The sequence below is a fragment of the Taeniopygia guttata genome, chromosome 3, assembly GCF_048771995.1.
Source record: "Taeniopygia guttata chromosome 3, bTaeGut7.mat, whole genome shotgun sequence".
NCBI classification, from domain to species: domain Eukaryota; kingdom Metazoa; phylum Chordata; class Aves; order Passeriformes; family Estrildidae; genus Taeniopygia; species Taeniopygia guttata.
The window spans coordinates 114350804-114365841 of record NC_133027.1 but is presented as its reverse complement, the minus strand read 5'-3'; the positions used below and the strand labels follow the sequence as shown (position 1 = coordinate 114365841).

At 47.5% G+C, this 15038-nt stretch overlaps 1 protein-coding gene and 1 long non-coding RNA gene across 16 annotated transcripts in view; one reads left to right on the top strand and one right to left on the bottom strand.

The window, feature by feature from the left end:
- Positions 1 to 10018, bottom strand: part of LOC140683829 (uncharacterized) — a 35897-nt gene extending 25879 nt beyond the window's left edge. The window contains exon 1 of the long non-coding RNA XR_012055383.1: positions 9558 to 10018. This is a non-coding gene — a long non-coding RNA (uncharacterized lncRNA). The remainder of the gene's footprint in view (positions 1 to 9557) is intronic.
- The window catches only part of EHBP1 (EH domain binding protein 1), a 199395-nt gene continuing 193287 nt past the window's right edge, over positions 8931 to 15038 (top strand). For 10 of the 15 annotated variants that reach the window (XM_072927669.1, XM_041714846.2, XM_041714844.2 and 7 more), the window contains exons 1-2: positions 8931 to 9216; positions 10236 to 10647. In XM_072927669.1, coding sequence (XP_072783770.1) covers positions 10544 to 10647 — 104 coding nt within the window. In that variant the 5' untranslated portion in view covers positions 8931 to 9216; positions 10236 to 10543. The remainder of the gene's footprint in view (positions 9217 to 10235; positions 10648 to 15038) is intronic. The other 5 variants (XM_030269694.4, XM_072927668.1, XM_030269689.4 and 2 more) reach the window with 1 other exon arrangement.

Below are 15038 nucleotides of genomic sequence, written 5' to 3'. Positions count from 1 at the left end.
GGTATTATATAAAACCTTTCAGTGGGTTTTATTTTAGTCTCACTGAGGTGATGCTGCTGTGGGCTGAGGAATGCATCTCAATTTTGTGGTGAGCAGTGAGGTGAGCATGGACTGATGTAGTGGGTCAAGCAAGCTGAAGGACATCTATAGCTACTGAAGCTCCAGGTGCCAGACCCTCTTTCTTTGGTTCCTTATACTTTAGCCAAACTTTTCGTGCCTGCTTTTGTGACAGTTTCTGGTTCATCTTTTGGCTGGGAAGATTTGCTCAACTTATTCCAGCAGTACCAAGATTCATGCTAGGAAAAATAAGTAGTTTGGGCAATGCTTTAAATAAACAACAGGCTCACGTTGAGTTGCTCAGTTTTACTGCCTATACAGTTTGCCCTCTCAACAAAGAGGCTGCAAAAGAAAACCCTGTGATGGAAGAAGTGCCTGAGCAAACAGGAGCTGTTGCTGCTGCCCTGGACACAGGGACCTGTGTGGGCATTGCTCTTTGGGATGCCAGCTGCTGCAGCCTGCAAGAGGCACCCCCTGTGCCCAGCCAATTCCCCCGTGACTCTGTCCTTGTCCCCAGCTGTGTCACAGTGGGGAGTGACACCCCATTCCTGCTGCTTCATGTGTCATTGCCTGCTTGCAGGAAAGAAACGACCCATGAGTTCAGTTGGGTTGCTGCCACCTTTGGGCTGCCAGAATGGTGTGCAGAACAGCAGGAGCATAAGGCAAAATCCATACCACTGTCATTTGTGTTTGGCATCTTATGAGAAAAAAGGACCTGAAACTTCTGGGCATTACTTTGTAACTGAGCTTTTAGCTCATGGATGTCTTGGAAAGAGAATGGATGGTGAGTGTGGGATAAATACCTGCTGCAGGTACTCTTAGTAGAACATTGCTCCTCAGCATCATTCTGTGCCTGTTCAGGGATTATTGCTTCTGCACCAGCTGTGACCCACAGCAGTCAAGAGCTGGCTGTGGCAAAACATGGCCAAGTTTTGCTGTGTCCTGCAGACAGAGAGGGCCCCAGGCAGCTGGCAGTGCAGGGTGCTTCACCTGCAAAGGCATGTGAGAAATGGCTTGGGATTGCCACTCCTGTTAACAGGCACCATCTGCTCCCTTCCCTCTTTGCACCTCCAAACCCGGACTCTGGGCTTTCCATGGTCTGCAGCCCCGCATTTGGCTGTCCCATCTGCCTCCTCATGTTTTGATGGACAGTGCAGGAGATGTTCTGAGTGCTATGCCCCAAGCCAGGGTGCAAAATGAGCATTGCTGGTGGCAGAAGCAGGGGCTGGAAAGCTTTGATGCTCCGAGGCGTGCAGGGGGCAGGTGCCAGGTAGCAGCAATCACCCGTTTTCCTGAACCGGCAGCACTTAGAGCCTTACTGACAGAGGTTGACTCACCAGAAGTAAATTCAATATGCATGAAAGGACTCTTGTTCTTCCTCAGTGGAGAGCATAAAGACGTACTGTCAGACAAATTAATCTCTCTTTGATAATTTTCTTTTCAACATCATTGAACTGTCATTTCTCCTGGGCTTTGCCAGGATGTTTGATATCCGTTGTTTTCCAAAACAGACAGATCCTGCTAGCTTGGCTGATACAGAAATTCCTGCCAGGAAGAGAGATGCTGAGATGCCTCTACCAGCCTTGTGCTGTTGTTGTGCAGGTCCTTTGCTGAGCTCTGGAGCTCTGGTTAGGGATGAAAGGAAGGTGTCTTGGTGATTGATTAGGTTGTATCTCCTTGTGCAGCAATGGAATTGCTCCCAGCACTTGACCTGGGCTGGGAGTACATTTGCAGGGGTTTTGGGATTCTACTTTTTTTTTTTTTTTACTGGAGAGAAACCCATTTACACCTCCAGATCTTTAACTTCAAAACTAATCATTCAAGGTTGCCCCAGGCACAAGAGGGTCACCTATCATGACTGACAAAGCAGTCACTCCTTCTAGCATGTGTGAAGTGTCAGTAAGATTCCTAAAACTAGTCAGTGAAAAAAATATTGAATTTCCCATCCCAAGACTGTGGATGAGAGATATCTACACTGACCAATCTCCTCCTTCAGCCTGGGACTCGCTGAGGGCTCTGCCATAGGGATACATGGTCCTTAAGGCTGCAATTCCTCCATAGCTCTTGCAGAGGAATTTAACAGAAATAAAGTTGTGTAGCGGGAGAAACAGGAGGAGCCCAAACATGACCATGATCTGGCAAAATAAGTCCTATATCCCACTTGTCAGCTCTTTTATTTTTGGAAGATAACTGTCCCCATGTTTTCTGACAGTGTGACTTTAATATGTACAGTCTAAAAAGTATAGAGGGAGATTAGTGATAACTCAGTTAAAAATAACTTGCAACACCATTTAAATCCCTGTGGGTTAATCTGGGCAAAATGAAGAACAGTTTCTGAGTCTGGAATTTTCTAACTTGGCTGTGATTATCTAGTTTAATTTCCAGACTAACTAGAGATATTTATCTAAACTGGGTGGCTGCTGAGGTATTAAAAGTAGGAGCAGGAAACTTCAGAGTAATTTTTACAACGCAGTTAATTGCTTGTCCTCTCAGAGCTGAGTCTCTCTGCACCATTTCACACCTGCCCAACACCATTACTGCAAACTCTTGTCCACTTGAATGTCTTGCATACGTGAGCAGGTCCTTGGGGTTCATTTCCATGAGCTGGAACTGTGATAATTGTACCTCTTCTCCAGGCTGAAGGCCACACCACACATACATATTTCCACCCTGTGCTTTGAGATGCTTCTCTTCAAGCACCAATGTCCCATTGTCTGATGCTTGGGGTTCTGGTTGTACAAGCTGTTAGCCACAATTTTCCCCCTTAGTCTGGTAGGAACACCTTTTTGCGTAACAGATGATCTTATCACATCTGTAAGGTAATTGCTTCTCCACTGCCTTCCAAGAAAGCCTCAGATTTGATCTATGATGGCCTGTGCATTCCTAATGCCTGCACTCCAAGGAATGTACCCCTGATACTGATAAACTGTGTAGGTGATGTATGGTGCAGATCCAAAGTTACCTAGGCATTCTCTTGAAAGGTGACATATATTTGGGCAAAGAGGAGTTTCCTGAGTAATCTTTAGCGATAGCTGTGTTTTATTTTATGATTTCTCTGGTAGTTACAGAAATGCAGATAAAATGCAGATTACATTTTTCCAGCTTGTTATGCTGATTGCATGTCCAGCCACTGATTTTTGGATAAACAGGATCACAGTAGAAAAAAATGCACGGGGCTGTACAACCTTCACTCCTTGACCTTCCCACCACCAAATCTGCAGTTTCCTTAGTGCTACCATGAAGCATCTAGAGCAGGTTAGTCAGAGATTTGTCGTAGCCAGGATCATGTAAAATGGGCATGGGAGCCAGGAAACAAGGAAACAAGTCTGCCTCCTCCGAACTTGTTCCATCTCTTATTTTCTCCTATAGCTCTTCAAAGAGCTCCACCTGGTTTCACGCTCCTGTCAGGGAGCTGTAGAGAGGGATAAGGTCCCTCCTGAACCTCCTCTTCTCCAGGCTGAGCCACCCCAGCTGCCTCAACTACTCCCCTCAGAACTGTGCTCCAGACTCTTCTCAGCCTCACTGCCCTCCTCCAGACACCCTCCAGCACCTCCATGTCTCCTTTGTGCTGGGGGGCTCAAACTGGACACACAACTTGAGGGGGAGATCGCTGCCCTGGTCCTGCTGGCCACGTTCTGTGCTGTTTATTCTAAAAAGAGAGGGAGGAAGGCATTCTTTGCCTCATTAGTGCTGCAGGATGTCGTATACAAGCATAATTACACTCTGAGAAAAGGTCAGGGAGACCACACAGGAAGGGTATTGAAGAACTGGAAAGGGTACAGGAGACACCGAGCATGACAAAAAATTGAAAGTTGCTATTTATGGACAAAAATCCGGCTGCTGCTTTTGTTTTTTCGATTTTTTTTTTTTTTTTTTTTTTTGAGGAGAAGCAAGGGCTACTAAAAGGTGTAAACAATTTAATGGGTATCAAAAGGTAATGACAAAACTCATTCAGACCATTGCAAGCTGACTGACAGGTGAGTTGATAATAAATTTGTGGAAAACATCACTAATCCAGAGTGTTCTGATCATGGGGTCTCCACCATCGGTGCCCCATTTTTGCTCCTTCTTCCACAAGCTGAATTGCACTGTGACCTCTGCATTTCAGGAATGTGACTCCTGTCCTTGACCTCCTCTGCAGATAAATACAACTTGTCCTTTAGTGCCGAGTGGTTTGGGAAGAATGTCAGCCAGACAAGAGAGGGGAGATAGAGAAAGACAGGTGAGGATGTTTTATATCTGCTCTTCTTCTGAACCATCAAAACAGGGTCTCAGCACATGCAAGTGCAGGTTCCAGCCACAACAAGGGAGAACAAACAATCCATAAGAAAGGGGGGCTGGTGAGTTCCCCCAGCCCCTGGCTCTGCAGGCTCTGGACTGGGAGCTTTCAGACAGTGGGTGCCTGTTCACAGCTCTGCTGGGACCTGCCTGGGCTGGGAATGCTGCACGGGTGAGCTGGTCCAGGGGCAAGGGCTGGGCTGCCTGCCTCAGCCTGGGCAAGAACACTAACAAAACACAAGCCCACCAGAGTGCATCCCAAAGTCTGCTTCTTGTGCTGGCAAGGCAAGAACAAGTGGTGGTGTTTCTGTGCTGGGAGTATTGCTGGAATGATCTGCTGTCAGTCTAGGCTGTGATGGGAGCTGGGCTCTCTGCTTCTGCAGGGTGGGAATTGCCTTTTCCAGCTGCCAGTCTCAAAGTCAAGCTTTCTGAGCACAAATAAAATGGGATATTGCGCACACACACAACCCTTTTCAACTGTCACTGATATTTGACAGAGGGAATATTCAAAACATTATTCCCTCCGACACAGAATGGCTGCTGGGTGTTGCCAGACCATGTGAAATAACAGCTGAGTGGAATTCTATCAGCAACAAACAAGAAACAAATGAAGAAGGGAGGATTTAAAAATTCTCTTTTTTTTCCTATCTATACTATGATTTGTTATGTATGTATGTATATATATATATATATATATATATATATATATATATATATATACACATGGATTTTAAAATTACTGCTGGGATGTGAAGAAACAAAGAAAAAGAGCAGACAACGTAATGTTACTTGTTACAGAAGGGAATGTTACCGTGTCAAGCACCAGTTAGGGACATGCTGGGGAGCAGGAGGGTGGTACTTTCACATATTACTGGGGTCAGCACGAATCCTCCACTACTTTAATTAAGAGGGGATCAGAAGGTTTGATGGGATGGAGAAATACAAGGAGGTTAAAATGTGGCAGGTATGGGCAACCTCATGTACACAGACCTTTGCCTCAGAAAGCAGAATGTTCTTGCAAATCTGACACAATCCAATTCCTTGACTTCCTCAGTGACATTTCTGCAGGCTCATGCACAGAAGGACAGGGAAATGGAGATTTATGACAGCTATTCCTAGCAAAGGTCATTTTTCAATTGGTGAACAACCTGTCCTTAGTCACGCCAATGACGAGGCATTGAAGGATAAGGGAGAGGCTGGAGAGCTTTAAAGCCTGACGGAATAATAGAAATACAGCATAGATCATCCCTCTACTTGGGCCAGGAAGTTTGAATTTTTCCACCAGCAGTCAAAGCCAGGGAACAGGAGGCAAAATCCAGAAAAAAAAAAAATACACAGGGATTTCTGTTGAGATTGTGACTGGAGATTTCTGTGGAGATTGTGAGCCTGAGTGTCGAGACAGCAAGGGGAAAAGAGGAGCCACAGAGCATGAGCTTTTGGATAGAAGGGTGTCCTTGGTGATTATAAAGAACAGGGTTAGGTTGCTCTGGGCCTTCCCTGGCCAGCCCCACCAACCTCCCAGCCTGAGCAGCTCTCAGCACCCTGTGCTGTGCCACTTCCAGGACAGCACAGATGATACACAAACAACACAAATACACACAAATACACTTCCTCAGCTGTCCTTCCACAGGCAAGGAAGGCAGCAGATGTGACACACGTATGGTTTAAATAGATTGTGTCATACACATTAAATAATAAAACAGTACCTACCTATTCATGACATGACTATTCTTCCTGCTTGCAGAAGAGATTTGACACTGTACATAAAGTAAAGCACCATTTTTTTTTGTAATCAGAAGGACCCTTCTGGGAGTCACACAAGAGTTTTTCACTCAGCTACTGACATTAAAAGAGAGCACTGAGTACCTTGGTGTAACCAGCTTGTTTTCAAGCTCATAATATTGGATTAAGTAAAAATGTGACCATTTGCCCAAAGCTTGGCTCAGATCCTGAGCTGACCATGGTTTGAGCTGGGCCATTGTCACAAATCGGGCTTGTGGCCAGCAGGGCCAGTCAAGAGATGTTTGCAATTTGGAAATGAAGTCAACACAGGGGTCCTTGCTGACTCATCTGAGTGCTCTGACCCAAGGAGGAGCTTTGGGGCTCCTCATCCCTGTCCTTGCTAATCCCTTTTTGCCATTTATTGGCTCCTCTGGGCTCTGAGCTGCCAGCAGAAGGCTCAAGAGCTTTTGAGTTGGTCTGGTGTGAGACTCAGTAACCTGAGAATGCTGTGGTGGCCTCTAGCTTCCAATCTGCAGCTGAAGATCTCGCCCTTCCTCCCACAGTAAATCCTCTCACCCTCTGAAACCTCCCAAGCTTTCCCCAAAATCACAAGAACTGAGGATGGCTGCTCTTAAAAGCTGTAAACCAGATAATCTGTAGGATAATTGCCTGTGTTGTATTTCTCCCCACACAACAAAGGCAAAAGCAGCCTTACACTGTGTACCTCCCAGCCTGGTGTAACTTGAACCCAAAAGCTATGAAGGAAATGGAAAATGTTAATAAATAATGATGTTTGAAACACAAGTCACTGGATAAACCACCAGACCTTCTGTGTTTATTCCACTGGACAGAAAATGTCTATCTCTGTTTGAGGAAAGTTAAAGTCTTGGTCACAGGGATGTCTTAGGAATTAGCCTGGGTGCTGCAGGTTATTCAGGAGATAAATCAGAGCAGTTCACGGGTTAACTTTTGGTAATATACTCAGAATAAAGATAACTTCTGAAATACAACCAGCACAACTGATTACTTGATGTTTTTCTGGTATGAAGAACCAAGGATCTCTTCAGGGCCACTGTAATTTTAAATTGCCTTTCTTGATCCACTTCACAGCTGCCAGTTTTCCATCTGGTATTTTCCAAGTCAGAACCAAGTATCTGTGGGCTCCATACTGCATGTTCTCAGTCTGATGTGCTCTGGAAATCCTGGCCTCATTTCCCAAATCCTAAGCAGGTGATATGCACTTAAAAAGCCCAGTGATGCCTCCCTCAAGTGTGTTGGAATTACTCTGTGTGTATAGACCAGCTGCAAAACTGGGACAGATGTGTTAAGACAAATGTACAAAATATTCAAGTCTTTTTGCTTAACTTCAAAAATATTTAGGGGAAATAAAAAAGGATTTTCCAGGAAAATCTGTATGAGTAGTACAACTGTCTGCAACATTTCAGTGTAACACTTTAAAAAAAGGAGAATCACTGCCTCTTCCAGGACAGCTCCAAGCGCACACCCTCTGGCAGCTGGGGTAAGGGCTGAAGAGTAACACATTGTAAGCAAAGGGCTGACCTTTTCAATAGCCCAAATATCCAACCTCTCCGAAGTGACTTAGCTCAGCTTAGGCCTGTGGCCATCCACACAGTCATTCTTTCTCTCCTTTCACTCCAGCCACTGAATGCTGGCAGGCTCTGCAGTATGCCAGGAGAGTGAGAGGCAGCTTAGGGGAAAGGAGGAAAACACTGGGATAAGGAGACTCCCAGACTGTGATCAGGCTTGGACTCCATTCCGTTTGTCATGGGAAAGAAGAGAGGACTGCAAAGCCCCGAGGCTTCAAATTTCCAGCTGCTCTCAGAGCTCCACTGCATTATCTTCCGTATTTCCCTGTGCTTCCATTGATGGCTGGCTTGGTTTCTGACTCGGATGGCTGACAGGTTTAGGATCAGCTCGCAGAGATCACAAACCACACCAGCCTGACTCTGGAATTCACTACGGCCAATGGCGCTTTGGGATCCCAAACTCAAACACACCTGCACGGCTGTCCAGAGGGCACGAGGGCAACATGGCCAAGCAGCTGGGTAATTTTAGATTAATCTGGAACCCAGCACCGAGGGTCTGCACCTGGGTCCCGACACTGTCACAGCACAGCGGCGTTCTGCCGGCGTGGCTACGGGAATTCCCGGCCGCAGCCAGGAGATCTCCGCTCTCACTGCTCCGTCTGCCTGGCAGACATTTACACCGAACTGCGCACAGCTCCAGCCCCGCCTGGACGCTGCTCCCTGGGCACGCAGGTTAAATCAGCCAAGGCACGGCGTGCTGCCCGCGGTATTGAACTCCCGCAGCCCCTCAGCCGCACCCGCACGCCGCAGCCCCTCAGGAGCGCGGCCTGTGCTGCACGGCTGGGCTCGGGCCCAGCGCGGGGACCGGCCCTCGCCGCGGTGCCTCCTCCCTCGCGCCGCCTCCAGCCGCGGCCGCTCGCTCCCGTCTCACGGGAGGCACCGCGGCTTCCCTCCCGGCTTCCCTCTCCGCTTCCCTCCCGGCTGCCTCCGGCCCTGCCCCGGCCCGGGCCCGGCGGGTCCCGCCCCGGCCGCGCTCCTCGCGCCGCGCCCTCCCCGCGGCTCGGGGAAGCGGCGCCGCCGATCGCCGCGCGCTGACTGACAGCCGCGCTGGCCAATCGCGTGGCCGCTCCTCGGGAGAGTCCCGCCCCCCGGGCTCTGTGGCCAATCAGAGCAGGGCTCCGAGGGCGGGGGGGGGAGAACTGCGAAGCCCTCTCCTCGCGCCGCCTCCCCCCTGCGCTGCGCGAGGTGATTGACAGGCGCGACACCCAATGGGCCGCGGCGGGCGCGCGGCGGGGCCAATGAGGCGCGGGGGCGGGCCCGCGGCGGGCGGCGGGGGCGGGGGCGCGGCGGGCCGGGTGAGGCGCGGCGCGGCGCCGGCAGGAGGGCGATGGTGGCGGCGTGAGGCGCCGCGAGCCGCGCGGTGTGCCCGGCCGGCGCCCAGAGCGGCGGGGGAGCGGCGCTCGCCGGGAGGCTGCGGGAGGACGGGGACAGCCGCAGGGCGCTGCCGGCGGCGGGGCTGCCGCGGTAATGGGCAGCGGCGGCGCTGACTCTCGCCTGCCGTGTGGTGCCAGCGCGCCCGCCCGGCGGGGCCGCCCGGAGGAGCCGGCGGCAGGTGAGTGCCGCTCGGGAGCCGCCCGCCGCTCCCGCCGGTGCCGTTTTGGTGTGCGAAGGGCTCCCGGCCGGGGCGGGGGGCGCTGCCCGGCGGGCTGGCCGCGGGTGACACGGCTGGACGCGGCTGCTGAGGCGGAGCGCGGCGCTCCTCGCCCCGCGGGGACCTCCCTCCTCTCCCGGGGCCGTTCCACTTCGGGTGGCCTCCTCGCCAGCTCTGATGCCATCCTGCCCTGACTCCTCGCCAGCTGCGGCCAGCCTGTGCTTCCCTGTATTCCTAATGAAGAGGGTTTTCTTCCCCGCGCCCAGCGTAGATGCTGCTTCCTTCCGAGAGAGGAGACCCACCTGTGCTTCTGCTCTCCCTCTTCACTTCCCTGATGATCGCTCCTCAGTGCAGGATGGAGAGACATTTCCATTCCAATATGATGCGGCGAGGAAGATGGGGAATCCTGGGTAGCCAGGACTCGGGAAATGCCCCTTCCTCTCCCGTCCTCCTCCTCACCCTGGCACCGGCGTTGGGGCAGCAACATTCCCTTGCTGTCTTCTTGGCTGATCCTCCTCTTTGGACAGAGGAATGAGAGCGGGAGGTGTGCTGGAGGAAACAACTGTTACACCTTTTGTCATCAAGACAAAGAACTTCATCTCCCCGTGTGCCTCCCTCCGGGTGCATGTTGGCAGCACATTAGCCACTTCGCGCTGCTTCCCGGAGATGCTTCCAAGGATTCACTGTGGCCCTGAGCTGCCCTTTTTTGTTGCAGTTGCCAATTATGATGTTGCTGATAATAGGATATGTTGATATGTTTCCGAACAGCCTCGTGGTTTGAATTCCTGAAATTGCTGCAGTGGTTTTATTTATTTATTTAATTGGGGTTGGGGGGGCGGGGGTGTGGATGACAACAGGAAAGGGCTGTGTTCTGTGGTTGCTTGTAGTTCTTTGAAAGGTGCGAGATCACGCGCAATTGCAGCGTTTAGTAAGAAGTGTATTAACCAATGCTGTCTCTCCCTGTCTTATTTGTTTTCCAGTCCTGCAGTCTTCCCTTCATCTGCTGTGTGAAGAATGAAGATTCCATGAGAGAACTGCCTTTCCATTACCTGTCTACTCCTACTGCACGCTGCTTCTGGCCAGTGATGGGCCATTCCACTGGATGGGATTTACCCTGAGGAGGGCAGAGGCAGAATATGAATTGTAGACATCCCGTCAAGTTTCTCCCACACTCTTTTTACTGTGTCTGTATATAAATCTGCTACTATCAAGCACACACGCTCTTTGAAACCTCCATTGCTGTTCACGCATTTCCTGCTGTGTGAGAGGACTGGTATTTCTCACCATCATGGCTTCAGTTTGGAAGAGACTGCAGCGTGTTGGGAAACATGCATCCAAGTTCCAGTTTGTGGCCTCTTACCAGGAGCTGATGGTTGAGTGCACCAAAAAATGGTAAGAAGCAGCTTGTGTTGCTGTAAAAATAATGGAGTAAGTTGCTGGTGCTGAAATAGGAAGGATGTTATTGTGTGGTACGGGCATTGCTCTTGCATCCCCTTACTTCTCTTGCCAGCCCATTGCAGAAGCAGCTGCATGAGCTGCTTGTCTTTCTCAGTGGGTGCTGCTTTGCTGCATGGTTACCCTGGACCTGCTGGCTTTGTTCTGTACTATTGATTTTCCAGGCTGGCATTGCTTTTACCTTGCAGAGGCGGGTACGTGTGTTAGCTGGCATCTGTGACATGGTGTGGTTTTGGTTGTCAGGTTTGGGTTTTTAGTGGTTTTTTTTTGTTTGGTTTTTTATTTTTCTTTAATGTTTCCCATGAGCTCTTTTCCAGCTGCCAATCCAGCTTGGTGAGGCTGAGGGTTATCTACTGACACTTGAGTTGTTTGATGGGGCATCAGAGATCAGTCCTGGACATGGTGGTCATGGCACATGTGGGTTGGATGCCCATTTTGATTTTTGACTTCCTTACCTGAGGAGGTCGTGTTTTTCCTTCTTTTCCATTTTTCCTTTCTATCTTTTTAACAGGAAGGGGCAAGAGGCAGGTCCTTGGGAATTGCCTTAAGGTGTTTGTTTAGTCAGACAGGAATTTTGTTCGATGGCAGTCCAGTTGGATGGCTTTGGAGCTGACTAGACAGCAGTTAATGGTGTGGGTCTGGCACATCATCTTTCCTGTGCAAAATGAGCTTAAATAAATCTTCTAGGCAAGACTAGAAGCAGCTTTTAAATAGTCAGAGGAAGATCTCCATTATATAAATACTTAACTGCTGTTTTATATGTTTGGAATATTGATATTACTGACATAATTCCTCACATTAGTGTGAGCATGTAGTGTCAAGGGATGAAGAAAATACTTTCCAGACCTTGTGGACTGAGATGTTCAAATTGCCTTGTAATAAACTACAGTCTCCTTTCTAATACTTGGCCTTCCTTCTTGTTGGCAAGTTTGGCACATGCACTGGCTGCTTTCACTGGATATGAGTAATTGCCTCTACAAATTTAAATTCTATTTCTTGGAGCAGGAAATCTCTGTCAAATATGCTGGAAGGCTGCACACTGCTCTGCCTTAAAGGAGCACTGTCAGGTAAAACGCTTTGGATTTTTTTTTAGCAAGTTGTCTTCCTGCCTAGGATGTTTAAAAAACATAATTTTTCTGGAAGTTAAACTTGCTTTAGCAGAGTAAACTTACAAATGGAAACATTGTAGAAGTTGAAAGAAGCTGTCCTGCTTATCTTACGGGATCTGCTGTCCCAAAGAGGCCAAGGAGTTTTCCACAGTAATTTTAGTTGATCAGGTTTTTTTCAGTAGTTTGGTTTATTACTTATTATGTTCTGTTCGCATTAACGAGGCTGTTTTAGGTTTCATTTTCATTTTGATTCGATTGTTGCTGAGAATTTGCAGGATGCTTCACCACTAAAGTATAAATCCTGCAGGGGAATGTTTGCATTGGAATTGCAGCTAACCTTTCCTTGGTTTAAGAAAAAGTCATACACAAAAGTTCTCTAATTATTTTAGAAACAGGCAGGTTATTGGTTAATCATAACTGAGAGTGCCCTCCTAGCAGAATGTCTGTGTATGAAGAAGTCAGAGAGCCATTCCAAACCTCAGACATGTAACTATATTTTTGCAAAAAGGTTATCCTTCTGAACATTCATTCTACATTCTTGAGTTTAAATATAGACGAGATCCCTGCTTGTGTTGGGTATTACAAAGGAACAGTATGGTGGTGAAATGTGGATGAATTCTAGGAAAAATCACAATAGGGAAAAACATAACTCATAAAGTCCTTTGACTGTAAGCTTTTTGATTCTGCTTCCTGTTATTTTGAGAACCTTAACAAAAATGTTCATTAAGCATGCGACCTAAAATATGTCTGCTGTAAATTGAACTTCTGTAGAAATGAAGGCTCAAATATGTATGTTTTTTGAGAGCCTTCAACTAAATGCTTCCCTGACTTTGGAGAAGATGCAGTTTCTGTGCATGCCCAAAGAATCCCTGCTTCATCTGTTTCTAAGTCTTGCCTCTGAGTTTGGCCCATGTGAGAACAAAACAAAAGAAATGAGCTCCATATGCTGCTCTTGCTGAAAGCACTCAATATATATTGTGTCAGTGCTGTAGTCTGTAGTTTGTTTGATTGAAATGTAGTAAGCAGTAAGTTATTTTAATGTACTGGCATTTTAACAATGCAGTGTTTCTGGAGGAAAAGAATGCTCCATTCATATTTTAAAGTAAATGACAACACAGTCATAAACACACTGGAACTGAGAAGTGTCTGTGAGCGAGGATTGTGCATGACCAAAACAGGCTGTGTGCCTTTTTGTGAACTGCTGTCTTCTGTTAGGTTTCCATTTGTCTGACTCTTTAGAAGGAGACTTGTGTGTTAGAGTATTTGTGTCCTGATTGTGCAAGGTTGGGTGAATTTCTGCTTGGCTTTAGTCAGTTTCCTCTGGACTTGTATCGATTATCGATTGGAGTTTTGTTGTTGTTGTTTTTGTTTTTGGTTTTTTTTTGGGTTTTTTTTTTTTTTTTTTTTGACTTAAGGTTTAAAATAGCTCCTGCTCCTTTTTTTTTTTCCTGGCATTCTCCTGACACTGTGAGAAGTTGCCACTGCTGTGGTGTTGCTACTTCACTTTTTTTAAGGATTTGTATTATCTCTAGGAACAGATTGGGCTGAAACCTTTCCTTGCTTTTTCTCCTGTATAATTTCCTATTCTTGTCCCTACTAATGGTTACAGACAGTCACTCACAAATGATTGCTTTTCCTTGGTGGTGTGTTTGGGGGAGATAGGTCGTGATGGAGTGTCCAGTGTTGTCACTGTTCCTTATTTTTCAGATAATTAACAGGACTGAGTCACTTCTGTGGCATTTTGGCAGCTCCCACTGACCCAGACCTAATTATTGTGGCTGCTCAGTACCTTTGAAAAATTGAACAGTTTGTTTATTTAGACCCTTTCATTAAAAATAAATAAATAAACAGATGTAGTCTTGGTCTTTAATATGGATTAGTGACTCCTGCTACTGCAAAAACATAGTACTTTGCATTAATCATATAAGCAGTTGAGTCTTTTGAAAGGTGCTTGCTTGAAGGTGCTGGAGTGTGTCATCCTCCATTTACCCTTGGACTAAGCTGGGGCAGCTCAGGATTTCCCACACAGCCTCCCCAGTGAACTGCAGCCCTGGCCTGAAAGGCCCACATGTGATACCAGGGAGTTAATTCAGCGCAGGGTCATTGAATAAAACCAGAAATCTGTCTCACTGTTTGCTTAGGCTCCTGCAGAAACAGCTGTATTCCCTCTCTGTGCTGTCAGGGCAGCTGGAACGCTGTGACTTGTGCCTGCAGGTTGGTGTCAGGCCCTGCCTGAGGTGCCTTTGGGTTTGCTGCCAGGCTGAAGCAGGCCAGCTCTCCTGCTGATCCTGGTTCAAGCTGCCAGCCCAGCGTGAATCTCTTGTGCACCCTGGGGCTGCCTCCACTCTGCTCTGGCAGCTGAGCCCAGGCTTGTCTGGGATCCAGGCTCAGCCGGGGAGGAAACCTCTCCTTTGGACCAGAGATCAGTTCCAGGACTTGACCTGAGCTCTGATAGCAGTTTTATAGAGCTGCTGAACACATGAGCTCTTTAGGGTGGCTTTTCTGTTTCCTTATTGTTGTGTGATAGCTCACAAGCCAAACCTCAACAGAGGCTTCAAATGTAATATTGACTGGTTTCCACAGAGAATGGCTGAACTTGGAGAATTCAGGTTGCCAAGTTCCTAACTTGTCATTGTTCACTGGATGCTTTGATGAGCAAGAGAGCTGCTCACCTGAACATAGTTGATAGCTGCTTACAAAGGCTGGAAAGAGTAAACATAGAGGCTTTTATACAGGATTTGTGTTCAGGAGTTGCTTTAGAGATAAATAAATACGTTATTTTTGTACAATGTCTGTAATGTCTGTCATTTCTTACATGAACTGCTTTGCTTTTAAATCCTGCTTATAAATCCAGTGAGCCGTGGTGTTTAAAAGGGTTAAACTTTTCATATGTTCAGAAGCTTTAACTGAAGACAGGCTTCATGTCCATAAGGCAAGTTGCCTATTTTTATATCGATTAGGTATGATCTGCAGTAGGTTCTCTCCTTTCAAATACACATATTTCTCTTTTGGAAATGAAGTAAGGCTTAATAGCTTAATATTTTTCTTTTTTTTTTTTTTTTTCCAAAAGGCTTTAGCCATCTGTTTTCCTCTTCTATTGTAGTTTCATAACTGGATGCTGCAGGAATCTCGAGATTTGGCAAGCATTGTGCATGGGAGAGAAATGAGCTTTTTGATACTGCACGGTTCCCAGCGATCTGCTTGCCTGGTGCTTGCTGC